Raw genomic sequence first — 20,444 nt, 5'->3', positions numbered from 1 at the left:
GGGGTGTGTGTCGGTAATATATCTTTGTAATCGCTCGGAATAATTTGTCTTCAACTATGACGTCATAATGAAGGTATTTCACTTAAGTGCGTAGACATGTGTACCGTGGCGTATGCATCCCCTTATCACATATCGATGTACCTACCCAAAACTTTAAGGTGAGGGGTCAGAAGTGTATCATTACAGGAACATTATTACGACATTAAGCATTACCCAAAATACTGAATTAGGTTAAACTGACCAAACCGTGTTCGTATTTTTAACTTTTTTTTCAACGTAATTCAAAGTTTAATTATCAGTGTGGTCATATATGAAGCAAAGTCTAGTTTTCGGGAGGCATCCGCAATAATATATGGCCCAGCCAGCCGTATCATATCTGCTTAACAATAGTCACTGGAGGTTTCTCCGTCCTTTTCCATATTTCTACATCCCTTACGAAGTCAAATCACCGCACACTTAATATATTCTAAGGCACCCATTCTTAAAATATAATAGTTTGCTTTTTGGCCCAACCGAGGGGCCAGTATTTTTATTTGTAGAGGAAAATATTATCTAGCTGCTACTATTATTATATTATGAATAACTTGTACAGCGCCACTTTTGTAATATAATACCTTAGGGGTGCATCAAAAAGTGATTTCATGAATATCAATTTAATTTTAACAAAAAAATTATAATTTAAGTAAAACGATTTAACAAATTAGCACTGTGTAACATTCATCATTTTCCCCTGTTGTAATTTGTTGATTTTAATGACTCCCGAGGTGGTGAAATCCAGTCTTGTCTACAAACATTTGGACAAACTCAAATATTGTAATAAAACAATTTATTGTCTTCACATGCTATGGATTAATTCAGATGATTAAGAGAACCGAGCTCATATTACAGTGGGAAGTTAAGTTAACATTAATCTTTGATTTTACCTACAAAGTAAAATTAAGTTTTCTTTATGATTTTTTTTTTCTAAACATGTTTAATTTCAGGTTACCGACGAATATACTTGAATTTTTTTGGACAAATATACACATTTTCGTTTATACCGTCTTTATTTTATACCCTTTCGATATGAACCGATAAAGATAGCGTTTGTAATCGCGGCCTTAATGGGCTTCAAGTTTCTATCAAAACATCAGTTTACTCTCACAGTTTTACACCTCTGCTGAAAGAGCGTTCTATGCCATAGGGCCTGCTATCGCAAATGCGCGTTCACCAAATTTAGCGCGCTGGCTGTAGACAGGTATTAAAACTTTTTCTATCACCGTAGATGTAGCTGATCTAAGCGTAAGATGTCAGCTTATTCATTTGGAATGTATAGTTATTTTTAGATATTCCGGAGCAGAGTTTTCCCGTACTTATACATAAGCCAACAGAGTTTGTGTTCCACCCTCTGTAAAAAAAGGAACCCAGTGTAATTCTCGAAGTAGTGGAGTGGAGTGGAGAACTTGTCGGACTGATTCTGCCAAACTAAAATCGACAAAATCAACGTTTCGCTCTCCGCACCCCAAAACTGAACCAATTTGTTGTTTTATTTGAGGAAGAGTATCATAAAAAAATTTTCATTGTCAGTACCTTTTACATTTTTCAAAATTATTTATTTCATTTCCATACCGTACGTCCAAAGAGGCAGATAAAACTGGACGCTATTGTGGGTTTTTGGATGGTTCTAGCTCCCATAAAAAAGTATGTACAGTGTGTAAATCATTGCTCTAGAGCCATAAGAGTATGTAAGCCTTTTAACAATCCACAGACACTAAAAACATTATATTTTGCACATGTACGCAGTATCCTTGCATATTGCTCCTCTGTCAAGTCTCCCTAATATTCCAAATATATTTTAAGAATTAAAAGAATTAAAAAAAATAGTTAAATCACCTAAACTAGCGTCAATATTTACATTTTAATAACTGTGGTGAAGCTGCAGTACATCACAAAATCGATGCCCTACAACCTAGAAGAATTATCAATGATACCGTCATCCTTTATAAATATGCAATAACAACTTAGATTGCCGTCAACTGCTTGAAAAAAATCGTATCCCTCAACGTACAACTCGGCTGCAACAATTATTTCATGTTGGTATTTTAAGCACGAATAATAATAAGAATGCAACTTTTATCAGAATTCTTAAAAATTATAACACGTTTTTTACTGAAAAAATGCTAGAACCCTAATTAAAATTAATAATTATAATTTAATCTAACTGTACCTACCTAATATTTTATTTTTTGTACACTTTAGTATTTGAATTATTTTCTCTTGTTTGAATGAAGATAGGAGGGAGGGCTGATCTGGGGTTACTCCGTATGGATCCGCCGGCGAAAGGATTTTAAGTCCGAGTAAACAAAAAACTTTTTCCTTTATTATTTCATTATTATGGCAATATTTTATTTTTTTTACATGTGGAATGATACGGAGTGGCTTTTTAAATGTACGTTTTTTTTTCTTCTTTTGTTGAAATTGTATTAAGTAATGTATAGAAAACTATGATTTTAGTATTTTTGTAAATATTTTTTGCTGTTGTCTTCTTTTAATAAATGAATATAATAATAAAAATAAAAAAATCTAGGGAGAAAATGCCGAATGCGTTTGTATAAAGAAAAGTTAGACCGCCTTTCCTCTCAATACAGACTGTAGGCGAGGCATTTTATTATTTGGTAGTCAGCTACGAGTAGAGTTTGATTATTGCTATTAATTATACAGTTTATCATTTATAATGTTTTTCATTGAAACTTTAGGATCTTTTCTCATGATTATGTTTGTTTTCATTTCAGACAGGTGCACAATGGATTTGTGCTGGTTTCTTGATTCTGCTGGCTGTCCACTCAGGTATGCAGATGCATAAATTACTAAACTTCTAATCGCTTTCATGACCTTCTGCATTCAAGACAATTAGAATCATAGATACCTATATTATTATTTTTTTTTTTTTTTTATCAAATTGAAAACATATTATACATAATTATATACAATATTCCCAATGAGTTTTTTAAAAAAAAAACTCATTTAGGGACATACAGATAACAAATTTATTTAAAGACGTTTTTAAATTTTAAACTATAATATTATTTACAAAAGCAGAAAAATTAAAATTATGATATACTACAAATTAAAAAGGGTATGAAAAATACTTGAAAATAACAAAATAAACAGAATACTAGGCATGGAAATAAATTCAAAATAATGTTTACATTATGCAATCTGGGAAAGAAAATTGAAAAAGTTTAAAAATTACATGTATGTATATATACATACTGAACTAGTACAAAATAAAATCATTTTTTTTAATTAACAAAATATGCGCACACCCAATACAGGTTAATTTTTTTTTTTATCAAAAACGTATTGAAATTATGTATACAAGCCAAAAAAAGTATAAAAAAAACACAAATAACATTTAAATAGTATTAAAAATTACATATACAAGCAAAAACGAAAAATATTAAAAGATATATGTTCAAGATGCGCATTCTCTAGATAAAGTAACATTATTTATTCAAATTACTTCTGGAAAAAATAATTCTTCAATTCGCACGTCCTGTTTCTATTGTTGTTATTGTCCATTTAAACAAATATAATACTGGTACTGTGGTTGAATAAAAATGAGGTATAAATAATGCATATTTATTTTTACTCATTTAAACAAACTATTGATAATATAAACACATGTAACGCAGATTGGCTAAATTAAAATATCACGTCGGGGTCACCATTTTGAAGAGGTATTTTATTTTACTCCACTTGATAGTAGCTATTTGTTATTTTATGTAAAAACATATGATTAAATGAATTTTATGGAAATAAATAAACAAATAAAATAATTTAAGTTACTTACAATTTTTGGTTTATTACACACAAAAATATAGAGGTTAAACAAATAATACTTTTAAGTGAATTTGAATACTGGTGGATAGTAATATGAAATTGTAACGAAGAAACTGTTTTTACAAAATATTTCATTTTTATATAAATATTTATTTTGTCACTCTATAATACTTTAATAATTATTTTTCATACTTTTCACACATCAGTATTGATTATATAAAAAAACTCTGTATTTAATAAAACATAACTTTACTTTCTTATCTATATACATATGTATTTAATAATGCAGTTTTCAGCTAATATATGAAAGCCAATAACTGTCATTTATTTTGATATTTTTTTATTTTTTTTTTGTTAATAAATTTCATAAAAAGTAAATGTTAAAAAAAAATCTAAACATATCTACTTTTACACATCTAGTAAATGTTATCACTGTAACCCTCCAAAAAAAGAGACTAACTCTTGTGCTTGGAGATTGACTTACACTGTGGTAGTTGTTTATTTATAAGAGTTTATATAATTTTAAATACGAGTATATGAGAAAAAAAAACATAGGAAATATGAAGAAAAAATATAAAATAATAATACATTCATACTATTTAAAATTTAATGTTGTTTTTACACTTGTTCAAAAAATTTCATTAGATTTACTTTAAATTTATTTATTGATATATTATTTTTAAAAGTTTTTAGTTCATTGGGAATAAAATAAAACAAAAAAAATAATAAATATTTTCGGAAATAGAGAAATATCGCATACCACAAATACCGTTAAAAACATGTGAAATGGATTTCGAATAATTAATTGTATTTTCAAAATCTTTATGGATATTGAGGAGAAATGTTTTCATACATAAATGTAAAAAAGAAATTAAATAAAAATACGTTCGTAGAAAAACGCGACGTGTTTGGCCTTGTTTGTTATGACGTCAAGATTTGTGATATTGTTCTACACAAATTTCAACAGCCACGAACGAAATAAACATGAATCGTGACGTATTAGGGGCGTGGCTAATGGAATCACCGTTTTCGCAGTATTTTATAGACTTTTTATCTTTAAAAACGTAAAAAATTGATATTTCCCCATTACCGCATGTCGGGGACCCACTGTCTTCACAAATACTGAGGCGCCAATTTTTATCTAAACTCAACCGGACAGCATCACAACACACTACCGCATTTCTTTCGTGCACCTTGAACGCAGACCTCGACTATGCGTGCAAACATCAATAAAATAATACAAAAACTAAAAAAAATGTTAGTATGAAAACGCCTCAATAGAAAACCCGCGTTGAGTCAGAACGCAACGTGCATTCTGTATTATCCTGTAAAGAAAATTAAATTACTACTTTTGTGCTGCGTAAAACTATTTTATTGTGGTTCTTTGGTTCCGGAGTCTCGCTATTGATAACAAAACCATAAAACTTTTATTTCTGGACCACAAAGATAAAAATAAAATGATTGAAATAAAGAATCAGAAACTTCAAAATAGATTTAAACGACCAAGACATTTATATATCTTAAAGCAGCGGTTCCCATATCTTTTTGTCTGTGGAATTCTAATTATTGATCTAACTTTTTTTAGTGGAGCCCCATCTCGACGAAAAAAAGTAAATTGACAAAAATGTCATTTTTAAGACCCATGCTACTCTATTATTTGCGTGTTGTATTGTTCGACTTAAAATGATAGACTATATTTTTAACTTATTGCCTTTATATTGTTACAGCAAATTTTTATTCAATACTTAGTCTTTATTGAGATCCCAGATACCTAAGTTTAGTCTAAATTTGAAATGGCGTAATCTGCCGGTCTAAAAATAATTATATTTTAGTTACATAAAACTTTTAAGAATATTTTTTAATACCTTTAAAAAAGATTGTTTTTATCTAATTTATGTTTTTATTTTTTTTATTATTGCGCGATTAAAAAAAAAACATTCGTTCGTTTTACCAGACTACAGCCTTGTTAAGAATGATTTTTTTTTACAGTTTTACTTATAATACGCCCTAACTCTCAGAATCCTTGTGACCTTTCTACGGAACCCCAGGGTTCCGCGCACACCATTTTGTTCAAATCCATTTTTTTTTTCACATTATAGATATTTACCATTAGCGTGACTTTCTTTTATTTATTTATTTATTTATACATATTATCATATAACATACATTTTTTGTACACTTTGCCCACCTAACAAGGGTACACACTCCGTTCCAAGCTAGACAATAACATTTTGATATATTATAATTATTTAAGTTAAAAGAAAGAACAGACAAATAAAATATAAACTTACCTGTATGCACATATTGATATATATATACTATATACATATAAATATACATACACACATACATATATATATATATATTATTATTATGGATAACTTATGTAGCGCAATTTTCATAATATAATACCTCACGGGCCCCTTACAAGTGATTACATAAAGAAATAAATTTCATTTCATTTTTTGTAATTTGAGAAAAACAATGTACTTTGTCATCACATGCTAAGGATTTATTAAAATGATTGAAAGAACAAGTGGGTTTTAAGTTTTTTCCGAAACATCACTTCACTCTTACAGTTTCGCACCTCTGCTGGGAGAGCATTCCATGCCGTAGGGCTGCGACCGCAAATACGCGTTCGCCGAATTTAGTGCGCTGTTTGCGTAGAGGTATAATAACTTTTCCTATCGCTGTAGATGTAGCTGATCTAAGCGTAAGACGTCTGTCAGCTAGTTCATCTGGAATGCAGAGTTCACTTAGATATTGTGGAGCATACATACACACATACTTATATATACACACATACATATATACCCATGCGCATCAGGGACGAACCGTGGAAGAAGCAATTATGCGCAGCTGACATTTGACTAACCATAATAATGCTTTATTGTAACTTTATTTACAGAAAAACAAATAAATAATAAACATTTATTTTAAATCATTTCCAACGTTTGTATTTTTATCCTAATATAAATATAAATTTTAATAAAGCGCGCCCAGCGCCTGCGGTGAGCCAAGAAACTAGCTGATTATTCCAGCTTATTTTTTCACACAAATAAGTATACTATATTTTGAATGTCTTAACCCCAGAGCAGGTTTTTTCTTCTGGATTAAACTTGCAGATTACACAAATTATTTGAAGATTCTTGATTTGGAAAAAAATATTTCAAACATTATTTTTTAAGGGCTATTTTTCTTTGAGATGGTACTTTTGACATAAGACCATAATTACTTTCATGCGTCATATTGCAGGACATATAGCGCTCGACGCGGCCGTTTTTAGCACTATTAATATCCAGAACAATTCGGCCAGTTGACATTTCAATTGAATACATAATATCGACTGCATTCATAGTGCTACTATTTATTTATGTTTTAATGAGTCATGAATTAGAGTAATGGATAATATATCTATATAATATAATATGTTACGAAGTTACGTCGTTTGAGTTGATTTCATGGATGAGAGTTATTGTATCACACAGAACCACAGAAAAAAGTTAATTTATAGTATATATTACTTACATTATATTATGTACCTTCAATGTAGGTACAAACATATGAGATTTTTTTTCTAGCTTACCTGTTAATAAAATCACCATTCACCACTGATGCGCATACACATACATACATACATAAAATATACAAAATTTAATTAATATCATATATCGTTTTGCTTTTTTATATACTCGTATATAGTTTCTTATGAGAGTTAGGACCATAAAACACCCATAAAAGCGTCCAGTTTTATCTCCCGTCTTCGGACGTATAGTACACAAATATGATAAATAATTTTTAAAAACAAAAAAGTCCCAACACAGAAAATTTCATTTTGATATTCTTTTTAAAAAAAAAAAACAATATTAGTTCAGTTTTGGGGTGCGGAAAACGGAACAAGGAAACCTTGATTTTGTCGATTTAGCTAGGCATAATCAGTCTGACGTGCAGTTGTCTTTTTCCCACAACACCGAGGAGACATCTGCGAGAGAGTTACGAAAAAACCATGTTCAAATATCTATTTATCAAATATCTCTGGCATCGCTTTTCCTATTGAGCGCACTCAATTTGATTGGCATTTAAAAATGTAATCTTAGTTATTAGGAGTCTAAACTGGTAAATAGGTTACACATACATATTTCACAACATAATATGGTATTTGAATGCTTTTGTATCTAATAATTTGGAAAGGCGTTACGCAATACCCATCAGTGGGTAAATTGTTGGTTTTTTAAATGATGTTTATCGTAATCAATATATCGAACACTCGATAAAATAGAGTCACAAATAAAAAATTAGAATTGCAAGAAGAGCCTTAATAATAAAATAAAAATATTTTGAGTATGTCCAAATGCTTGCAGACTGGTTGGATTTTCTCCCTAGGGAGTTATTAAAATTTAAATTTGTTGCAAGAGAGGTAAAACATTTTTGAAAAACGTTTTCAGGCGTTGCCTAGTGGTGAATTCGTTCAGAAGGGTGAATTTCACACACATGAAATGTGGATGTTCAAACATAGGCAGAATGGTGAAATTACACAGTGTGTGAAGTAGCCACTTAAACCAGCCAATGACAGGTCATAAGCCCTGTAAATGCCTAGACTTCCATATTCCCTTTTAAAAAATGTTTTCCCTCACCGTTGCAAAAAAATAAACTAAAATATCATTTTGTCTTAAAACTGTGTCTTTTTTATTGTTATTTTTACATCCTTAAAATCAATACAGACGTGTTATGCATATTTAGATTTGTCTCAAAAATGCGATTTCATTTTAAAAAGAAAATCTCAATTGCCGTTTAAAAAACAGTTAAAATATAGCACTCTTTGAAAATGGCCGCGGTCAACTAAAAGTATTAATGTACTGTGTCAAAAAGTCATTTAGCTGTTTATTAATTTATTTTTTTTAGTTTAATTTATAATTAATTAATTAAGAGCAGTTTTTACTTACAAAACACATGGAAAATAAAAATACAAGGAATATAAATTGTAGAAACAGTCGATAAATATTTTCCACAGATTTGTAAGATAATAATAAAGTACATTGTAACATTGTTCAATAATTAAACAAAATAAATTTAAAAAATGGGAACAATTTTAGGAATTCTGAAATTATATTTCAACAAAATACGTATTATAAAGTAAAAGTTAATAAGCTGTGTCTAAAGTTTGTTGTAAATTGTCAGCACTTGTTCCCTCAACACCTAAACCGCCATAGTCAATAAAGGAATCAAGTGTTGAAGATTCCGTTTCGAAAATCAACACTAGGAAAGAGGCACGCAAATGTCTCCTAAACTATATAACTCCTATTTTATAAACGAAACGGAAAATGATAATTTAAGCCTCTCTTCTACTAATAATTCATTTGTAAACTGGGTCGAAAATATAAATGTCAATGTTTTCTTTTCCTGAACTTTTAATTTGCTCCCGTATTTTTTCCTTATTTATTTATCAACTTTTTTTCTTCTCTAAATGTATTCTTTATCTTTTCTATTTCTTATATTCAGATTCTTTACTCTTACTCATATTTAAAAAAAAACAACCTAAATGTGACATTGAATTTTTATTTATATGCATTAAAAAAATAACATTTATATATAAGATTTAGTATACCCACAAACAGGCTATGCCTATGTGGGATTTATTGTTTTCTTGTAAAGTTATATATTGTGTAATAGAAAATGTACGAAATGTAAACAAAAATAGAAGAATTGAAAAATTGTAAATAAAAATGAAAAAAAATAAAAAATAAAGCCAATAATTATTTTTTTATTATTTGCTTTATTTTTGAATTTTTTAAATTTTTATTTACATTTTTTTCAAAATGAGAAAGCATAAAACATAAAAGTGAACATACTCATATAACTAAATAGGCGCACTATAAAACGCTTTTAGGGAATCTTCCATATTTAGTATAAGATAACTGAAAAATGTCTGCGTGACCGAAAAGAACAGTATTTTAGTAATGACAAGTATGCTCTAAAAAAAAACATTCTTTCTTGAGTTGGTCCTAGGTAACGGCAAATAGAATGTAGTTAGGAGTCTTATTCTATTGGAAACAAGATATTCTAAAGAACTTAATTGTATAGCCAGAATTTTGTCCACTTTTAAGAAAATGAGAGTTTTTACAACAATTTGTTATACATCAAAGTCAGATTTTGTTTAATTATGTCTCTATTTTATTGGAGGTGCGGTATACGGAAAAAAGCAATACAACAAATCTTATGCCAAAAAAATACAATGATGTCATCGCATCATTCCATATATGTTTTTTTATGAAAACAAATTTATAAATGATGTTTAAGTCTGACACGATTTTAACAGATAATTGAGGTCTTCAGGAGTATACTAGCAGATATTATAATTAATTCAGATGTTAATTTTTCTGTTTTTCAATCATAATTAGGTGAATACAAATTTCCCTAGAATTGTTGTTACTGTATCAAACCAATTTTTATTAAACACACACAATATACAATTGAATTAGACTACAATTTTTTTTTTTATGTCCCGACTTGTTAGAAAATTTCGTGTTAAGTCAGGACTCCTCTTTACTAAAATCTATAAATACTATTTATTTATTTTATTAGGTAAACAAACGGTATGTACACATATATTGCCAATTTCTTTGTATATTAGTGTAAGAAATTCATGCACACACCAACAAAATTGTTTACACTTAATACAATAATTTAAATTATGTTCATTATAATAAATGTAGGTAAGAAATGAAAAAATATGTATAAAATAAAAATAATAAAGTTAAATGTCTGCTTCTCTCAAAATTTCTATAACTTTTGACCTAAATTTACATACATTGTCACAAAAAATATCAGCCTCGGTAAATATATTGTTAAATTGATCGCATATTCTAGGTATTGTAGATTGTTACAAATAGTTTGTTGACGCGTTTTCAGTGTAAAACAGAAGATTTTGTCTTGTCGGTCTAGATGGCACACGGAATGGAAGTCTTTCAATTAGGTTTGGAGATTTTTTTTTATTATTTATTAATTTGAAAAAAAATAACTGGTCCAACATTATTCTTCGATTTTTAAGAGAGTTTATTCCATGGTACTGCATACTTTCAGCATGATTAGAAAAGTTAATATTTAACCGGTAGTCGACCTGCTTAAAAAAAAATTGTTGGACCCTTTCTAGTCTATTAATACTTACATTATAGTAAGGTGACCAAATAGGAGTACAGTATTCTACCTGGGGACGAACAAATGTTTTGTCGAGTTTTTCATATGTTTCTGCATGTTTAAAAGGTTTTGATACTCGCATAATAAGTCCGACCATTTTATATGTTTTTTTAGGACTGATTCAATATGAATATTAAACATTAGTTTCGTATCAATAATAACACCTAAGTCGCGAATTCGACTATCTGTTATAGAGATCGGGGTATTATTAAAGGAATAAGGAAAGCTGATTGTCGTTTGTTTGCGCGAAATACAAAATGAATGACATTTACTAATGTTTAATTCCAGTCAATTTTGATTACAATATTGAAAAAGTCAGTCGAGATCTTCTTGCATTTTCGCAATCAGTGTGAGATTTAATGCAGGCGTAAATTTTCATGTCATCAGCAAAGGATATGAATTTACAATATTAAAAGCATTTGTTTATGTCATAAGTATATGCATTAAATAGTAGAGGGCCTGTTATGACACACCAATGTACAAAATACACAATAAAAATTTATACATGTCAAAAAATATTATACAGATAAGTTATTTAATCATATTTATTTATTTAACTTTTTGTCCATAATGTTATTTGTACATTGGTGGGCATTGCCAAATGGCAATTTCTTCCAACCAACCAATATAATAAAAGTTTAATTTTTATAATTCAGGTTACAGAACATATTCAAAAGAAAAAAATATTAAAAAGCTAAAGATATATAAAAATAGAAATAAACGTAAATAAATAATACATGGTGTATCAAAGTTAAGATCATGTATCTAAAATTTTAATTTGATTATTTAATAATTTCATCGTTTAATTTAGTACTTAATTTTGATTATTACAATAAAAATAAAATAATAATTAGCGGCCTTTATGGTGTAGCGGTTAAGACGCTTGACTCACACAGGGAAAGTTCCGGATTCGATTCCCGGCGAGACATAAAAATGGAATATAATTTTTCTCAAGCCCTGGCCTGTTTGGTGAAAAAAAAAAAAAGTACAATACGTAATTTAATAACATAGCAAACAGATTAATAATTAATGACTCTCAAATAGACGCGCAGCAAAAAGTGCAATCGGATTTTAATCAAGTTTTAAGATGGTCACATGATTATAGCCTGACAATAAATATAAAAAAAACGAAAGCGTTACACATTACGTCCCCATATAATAGAACAAAAGAAGATTTGTTAATATATGCACACACTCACGAATGCTTGCATATCAATCTGCAAGACTGCAAATGCACAAAAATAGATCACGTATCAAAATATAAGTATTTAGGTATTATTATAGATTCCACTTTTAATTGGGAAGAACAGATAAAAACAGTTTGCAATAAGCTAAGTGTTTGCCTACTTAACATGTACCATTTAAAACCATACATACCATACCCAGTGCTGAGACTAGTTTACTTGGGGCTAGTTGACCCAATTATTCAATATGGATTAAGAATATGGGGACTAAGTTTTAAATCTTATACGGATAGAGTCTTGAACTTACAGGTACAAATTTTAAAAATTATCGTACCTGTAAAAATAAAGAATGAGGCAAAAGACAACAATAAAATATTATTTGATTTTGTTAACGTTTTGCCAATAAACAAACAGTGTCAGTATAAGATAATGACAGATCATTTCCTCGATTGCAATTTTAAATCCAAAATAAACCACCAGATCATGACCCGACAAGTATCGGCACAGCAGCTGATGGTACCACGACAAAAAAACTACTATGGTGACAGAACAATGGGTAGTGTAGTACTAAAACTGAACAATTTAATACCAGCCAAAAATCGTGAGGAAAAAACCTAATTTCATTTAAAAAAATAGTCAAAAAATTATTAAACAGCAAGTGAAACTTAAGTGTATAAATATTTTTTATTCTTCAATTATTATTAAACTATGTACTTACTTATAAATTAAAAAAAAATTGTAATGTAACCCGCAGACAAGCTTCGCCTTTGCGGGAGCAAAAATACAATTATGTATGTTACTTATTTCTTTAAGTTTTTCTTTGTAAATATAAAATGAGTTAGTAGATATTTAAGTTAGTTTGTTTGAAAATGTCCCAACAAGACGAAACGCGTCACAATATACCCTTTGTATATTATATAAAAAATAAAGTAGAATTATAATCCAATAAACTTGTTTTATTTTGGATACATTACCAAATTAAATTTTCTGTTAAAAAAGCAGAATATGCATACAAACTTATAATATAAAAATTCAAACAGTACAGTAGACTCAAATCAGTGTTTACTTTCTTATATTATAAGTTTAAATATGTAGTTCTACAAAATAAACACCAAATCAATCAAAAAATATGCATACATTTTTTTCTTCTAAAAATGTTCAATTATAAGTTACCGACGAAGACATTTCAAATGTTCATGCAAATATACTCATTTTCGTACACAAATATCGGTTTTTCATTATGGACAGTCGAAGATAACTCTATTATTGTTATCAAAAACATTTTTCACCTTGTGGTATGACATTTACACTTATTTGTTTATAAATTTGTATAAACCACTTAATTTTTTTTCTTTTATACAATATTTTATTATATAAATAGCAACGTGTGTAATTACAAGTTAGTTAAATTCCTGACGATGAGGTAGTAGCCTCGAAACCGGTCGAAGTGTAATTAAAAAAAATTAAGTGGTTTGTACAAATTTATAAACAAATAAGTGAAGATAACTCTGTTTACTTCCCACTGTAATCGGGGCCCAGGTCGATTTAACGAATAGACAGAACTTAAGCCTGTATAACAATACAAAATATATATTATGTATAAACGTGATGTATTGTCTGTCTAACCTAATGAGGGAGTTCAGTGGTTTTAAAAAAAAAAATTGTTAATAGACTATTAAACTAAGCCAACAAATGCCATGTATAAATTATCAGCACCATGATTTTTTAAAGTCTTGTATTTCTGAAATTCATCCGCGTGTGACGTCTCAATTCTCTTCCGCTTCTTCTCGGTTAGTTCTGCCGATCGGTCCGTTGATGGTAGGTGATCCGGAAATCTTCCACAACTCTCTTATCATTGGTTGATTCATATGAACTAGTGACGTCGTTCAAATTGGTTGTTAGTGTTCAGTAGTTTTCAGGAAACTTATAATAATGCTCTAACTCTAACCGTGCTCAAGAAAACATTTGTATTCCATTAGTAGGTAGTAGTTGGGATAAAGTTCCTCATCGATTACTCTAATTAATTTAGATTTTAATACAGTAATATTTTAAATAAGAGGATAGGCGGTATCTGAGAATTTTGATGAATTGGTATTTGAACATTGATTTTCTGATACTGTCTCGCAAATGGCTCCCCGATACTGTGCGAAAAAGAATTTGTCTAACTTAAATCGACAAAATCGACGTTTCGCTATCACGTTTTCCGGACTCCAAAACTGAACTAACTTTGTTTTTTTTTTTAAATTTTCTGTGTAAGCACATTTTGCGTTTTTCAATAGTTACCACATTCGTATACTGTAAGTCCGAAGACAGCGGATAAATTTGGGCGCTTTTAAAGGTTATTGGATGGTTCTAGCCCCCATAACAAACGGATATCAAAACAATAGACACGCCAATGGAAAATATCTATGGCGTGCAAAAAAATCAAGAAGAAAACATCGACAGAGTGTTACGGTCTGAAAATCCTACCCAGTTAACTCGTAAGCGTTCGATTAGTGCCCTCAAAGAAAATATTCGCAGAGAAATAGCAAACATCACAGAACTGACTGACTGCCACTCCAATATGCGGCGACAGATCGCCTTGTCGTTTGCCACAATTAGGTCCCCAGGAGTGCAGCCTTCCTGCATGAGCGGGCATGTCAATAGGTGGCTGTCGTCCTGGGTAGCGCCGCAATCACACAATATATCATCACCAGAGAGGTACCCTCACCTTTGGAGATTTTTTTTACATCGTGTAACACCCACCCGTAGTCTATTGAGGACGATCCATAGAGAGTATGGTTGGTGTTCACCTCCTTAAATACCCTCATTTGGATCCATCCACGGTCTCGCTCCAAGATCCAGTTGCCATAGTTTTTCTCTCCGCTGTTGTGAGGGTTCAACAAGGGAGGTGGCTTTGATAAAACTGTTTCTAGATCTCAGACGCGAGTCCGTCGGTTGATGGTGGTGTAGGGGATGTCTAGGATCGTAGGTTTGTTTGTACCTCTCTGCTTCTGCGGCTGTCCTTCTTCGAATGTGTGGTGGAGCGAACGAAATAAAAATGTTTTCTTGTTATTTTTAGTTTTTTATTTATAAATAATTTACAATTTAAAGGACGTATGGGCCATACTACAGATGCGATGTCTTTGTCAACCATGCATGCAAAATTTCTAAGCCAAACTTTTCCTGGATTTCTTCAGTATAAAACTAAACTTATATGTGTATCGTGGCGACACAAAATATAAAAAAAACCTTTTTTAAAACATTTTATCATACGTACACTTTATTGACCAGCTAACAAAAGTACAAACTCTGTTCCAAGCTTGTTAATTAGATTTTAATACAAAATAATAATTTGCAAGTTAATAGAAAGAAGAGACAAATAAAATATAAACTTACACATATATATATATATATTTATACATGCTTATACCTATGCGCATACACGTACATACAAACATAAAAGATACAAAATTTAATTAATATAGGCGAAACTTCATGATTGTCATTTGTTTTTTTTTTTTTTAATATTCTTTATTTTTATATTTTATTTTCACCATCCAGTAAAAATCTCCAATCCGCGGCATGCATCAACCTCTCTGACTCCTTACGACCAATGTCATGAAAGAGCAAGATCAACATTTTCTTCAACTTGACAACACTCCTCCTCTTCCACAATTCTGGCAAAAAATTATGAACCTCCTTGCCAACGTAATAGTGTTGCCTCGATGCCGAAACAGTGTTGACCCATTTGAAATGTTTACAGTTAAAAATGCCGTTTCTAGACCAACCGTGCTGTTTCATGCCGAATTTTTCTCAGCCTTCTTCGTGTATTTTCTACTTTAAAATATAGTTACGTGTGTATTTATGATTGTAACATATTTTCAGAAGCAGCAACAGACCCCTACATAGTGTGTTACTACACAAATTGGTCGGTGTACAGAATCGGAATGGGAATGTTCCCAACACAGAATATCGATCCTCACATCTGCACTCACCTTATATATGCCTTTGGGAGCTTCTCCAAGGATGCAACCCTTAATCCATCTGATGCCTTTCAGGATATAAACATGGGTAAGTGCACAATTACCTTCTACTTATCTCTACTCACAAAGGTTTGCTTTCGGCCTAGTGAAACCAAGTGATTGGTTGATTCGGGGTCTCTACTGGAGTGAGGAAAGGCTTCGTCCTTGCACCGTTCTTACTCGTCATAATGATGGATTTTATCTTATGCAAATCAATACCATCTGATCAAGGCATAGAATTGAACTTCCCCCTAAAATTGCAGGACTTGGAGTATGCAGACGATGCGGTTCTTCTTCAAAAAAATGTTGATACTTTTCAGTAAACTATTGACAAATTGCAGAAAAACTCTACTCTTTTGGGTCTTAGTATTATTACCAAAAAAACCTCAGATTATGTGCAAAAAATCCTGACCTAACCCTGTTCAGTCTCTCTATAATAATGGACAGAGGATCGAGAAAGTTGACGGCTTTAAAAACTTGAATGTTCACATAACTGAGGATGGAAGCATGAACAAAGAGCTCGCAACCCGCTTAGGAATTGCTGGAGCAACTTTTAACATGATGCGTGTTTCCTGAAATTCTAGTCTACACTCGTTTAAAAAAAAAACTTGTTGAAAGTCTACCGATGTAAATTAACCCAAAAAAATGTACTTTTAATCAATATGCACTCTCGTATATTATAATAATTAAACCTCAGGGTAATAATTTCTCCCGATTACAAAGTTTCCATTTTGCTCTATTGCATAAAACAAAAGCGTTCCAATTTTTTTGGATTAACAACAAACGTGTAACGGACGGTTTCGGTTTACGCATTCAATTCTCGACCCGAGTATCTACGGTTTATTTTTGTAAACAGACATATTAAGAGATGGACATCGTTGTCACTCTGCTCTGCTCAGGGACATGAATATATAACAAGGGCAATAAATAATATCATTGTCAATATTCCTCTCTTTCAAAGGTGCAAGGATTATTTTTCTGCCAGTTTTGTAATATGCTTAATAAAATAAAATTAACTGAAAACAAACAATATTTCAAAAGAGAAATCAAAATCAGGCAGAAGAAAATAAGTAAATAAGAAATTTAAAAAAATATTTGAACGACATGTGAAGTAAACTGTAGCTAACTTCGTAATTAATAAACATAGAATGGTTTTTTGTCCGTATGGGGCTACTCTGTAAGCAGGTGGTGTATTAGTATTACTCTGAGAATAAAACGTACTTAGTAATTCAATATTAACCTTTATTAAAAATGTGTTCTTCATTTGGAATAAAAAACATCATAATCACAACGAGGAGGTTTGTTGTTCATAAATGGTTAGAGAATATTCCAAAACATTTTTTTAAAAATTAACATTTCATAGTTTTCTTGTAATATGACGTGTATAAATGATAATATCTATTTAACTATGCAAAATAAAATCATCCTCGATTGTTCTTCAAATTGAAAACCATTTCTTCATCTACTCGAATTCGACCAAATTTAAAATATCGTCACACAAAATAATATTTTTTTTTGAAAATTGTTTTTTTAGATGGCTATGCTTTGTTCACGGATTTGAAAGTGGCTAATCCGAAATTAAAAACCATGTTATCCATTGGAGGAACCGCAGAGGGATCTCAATCCTTTTCTATAATATCATCCGATGACTCACGGCGGAAATTATTTACACGAAATGTTGTTAAAGTAAGTAAATCCAGTAAGTATGAGATAAATCGGCAATAATTTAAGGCAGATCAGCAGGCTTAATATTAATGTATTCGAGATAGATCAGTAGTTAAAGGTAGAATATAGTAGACCTTATGTGTTGACCTTATGAGTTGATTTAACATAGAGCAACAAACCTTATAAATTGATTTGACAAAGAGCCAAAAACCTTATGAAATGATTTGACATAGAGCGACAAACCTTATGAATTGATTGACATAAAGCAAAAAACCTAGTAAACCGCTTGAATACATTTAAAATTATGAGATGGGTTGTGGTCTCGGTGGTATTGTGGACTCTGGATCAGGTCTGATATTCGAAGTTTGTTCTAACTTAACTTGTTCATTATTTTATAATACTCAAAAAATTATAATCGAGTTCATGTTTTTTGGTTGGATAGATATTAAGAAAGCAATATTTAAAAAAATGTATCAGTAGACCATATGAATTAATCTAACATAATCTAACATTGATTATTGACTTTATAAAGATTAAATTATATTCCTCGGTCATAACAATTGCTTTGTGAACGGTTAAAATGTATGAAGATATTAATTTTATCTTCTTCTTCTTATCAGCCCGTTTTCTCCACTGCTGGATATAGGCCTCTTCCAAATTTTTCCATGTTATACATTAAATATTAGCATAAGACTATTTACTGACTTTTTAATAAAATCCGGTTCCACATTAACATATAAATACTAAAATACTCCTCCGCCTTTACTTTCATCACATTTTGCATAGAATTGAGGAAAATGTTTTGCAACACTCACCGTTTAAGGCTGTAGTCTGATAAACAGTAAATAAATCGTACGATTTAAAAACGCCGATCTTCCAAAATCACGCCATTAAAAAAATATAGTCAGTAAACATGGGATATAAACAATAATTTTCAAAGGCGTTTCTGATTAAAAATATACTTAAAAATTCACCGGTTCTAAATATGCACTAATTGCCATGAATGGAAGGCTGAAAAGCACCTGATTGGTTGATTTCAAAGTCACTAAGTGGGCTTTTTGAACAGTTAAAAAATATAAGTAATAATGTGTAATACTATATTGATTTATTTAATGATACACAAACGAACTAAATACATGTTTCTGGATTACTAATCCTATTTTATTCTTGTTGATTCGTAGTCTATTATTACGTAATGGGGAGTTAGGTAACCTGTAAAGTAATGCTGACTACAATTGTATCATAAATATTAAATGACAATATGGTATAAATAATGTTTTTCTTAACGTTTTTATCGTAGTTCCTACGAAACTACAGATTTGATGGACTGGATTTGGATTGGAATCGTCCGGGCTTCGGTAGAGGAGGTAAACCAGAGGACAAGGCAAATTACGCCAAGTTGCTACAAGAACTCCGTGAAGAATTTGACGCTGAAGCCGACGAAGGCAACAGGATGCTTCTCTCAATTTCTGTGCCTAAAGAGAAGGAATACATCGATAAAGGATACGACATCGCAGTATTAAACAAGTAAAGATTTTGATGTAACAACTCGATTGAAATATTTCTATATTTTTTACACCCACAAATATAGAATCTGTATATTTTTCTTTTTTATTAACCATCGATCTATGTCCCCTAATTAGTATGTAGCCTTCTAAAGATGCTTTTGATGATAAACAAGTGTTCGACGGTCAATATTGAAATGAGATTTTTAAAAATAATTTGTTAACTACACTAACAAAATAAACATTAAAAACACGATAAAACGTAAATAATAACTTACTGATTTTATAAAAAATACAATATCAACTGTAGATAAAGTAAAAGAAGGAACGGAAAGCTTTTAAATACCTAATGCTTTCGATTAGTTTTTTCTTCTTCATCTATTTATTTGCTAAGCGTTAGATTAAAATAATGAATAAAATGTCGACTTCTTAAGAATAATTCGTGTATATATCTATACCTCAGAGGCAGACAGATGCAAATCCATAATTTAATGAAATGACACTTAGATTTTCGTATCCAGTTTATGACCATTTTTATTTATTTTGAAGAAATGTAAGTCTTAAAATGAAAGGACCAATATATTAAATGTATCAAATTATTACTGAAAATATAAATAAATGCTATAATAAATCATAAGAAATCACTTAGAAAAAGTAGATTCTTTAGGCTTTTTTGAACATTTGACGTTTGGAATTGCATCCATCTGCATCTGAGGTACAATTATTATAGTTAAAATTGTCTAAAAATACAAATTTTGCTTTATTTTTGTAAAATAATCTGTACATGAAACACAATTTTTAAATGGGTACCAAAAATATATACATTGTACCTAAGCAAATATTGCAAAAAAAATAAACTCATTTTCATTATTCATAGGTGAAAAGCGTCAAGTTTAAAATAATTATTTTTTATTTAGAGGTAAAATACGATTAAAAATGATTTTTTTAATGGTCAGAGGTGTTAAATCTGTGACTGATGGAAATAATTGAATTCTTTTATTTTTCCTTATAATCGCGGAGCCTGTAACTGCTAGAGGGCGCGTCCCCAGGTGGTGGATAGTGGAATACTC

At 30.3% G+C, this 20,444-nt stretch overlaps 1 protein-coding gene across 1 annotated transcript in view; it reads left to right on the top strand.

Moving 5' to 3' along the window:
- Positions 1–20,444, top strand: part of LOC148285181 (putative chitinase 10) — a 78,214-nt gene that overhangs the window by 10,281 nt on the left and 47,489 nt on the right. Inside the window, exons 2-5 of the mRNA XM_088229125.1 lie at positions 2,772–2,826; positions 16,068–16,253; positions 17,739–17,890; positions 19,170–19,396. Coding sequence (XP_088085251.1) covers positions 2,772–2,826; positions 16,068–16,253; positions 17,739–17,890; positions 19,170–19,396 — 620 coding nt within the window. The remainder of the gene's footprint in view (positions 1–2,771; positions 2,827–16,067; positions 16,254–17,738; positions 17,891–19,169; positions 19,397–20,444) is intronic.

This window comes from Micrasema longulum, unplaced genomic scaffold (assembly GCF_059751315.1).
Source record: "Micrasema longulum isolate JH-2025_06_02 unplaced genomic scaffold, ASM5975131v1 h1tg000049l, whole genome shotgun sequence".
NCBI classification, from domain to species: Eukaryota; Metazoa; Arthropoda; class Insecta; order Trichoptera; family Brachycentridae; genus Micrasema; species Micrasema longulum.
The sequence above is the reverse complement of the archived record's forward strand: the minus strand, read 5'-3'. Positions and strand labels throughout refer to the sequence as shown.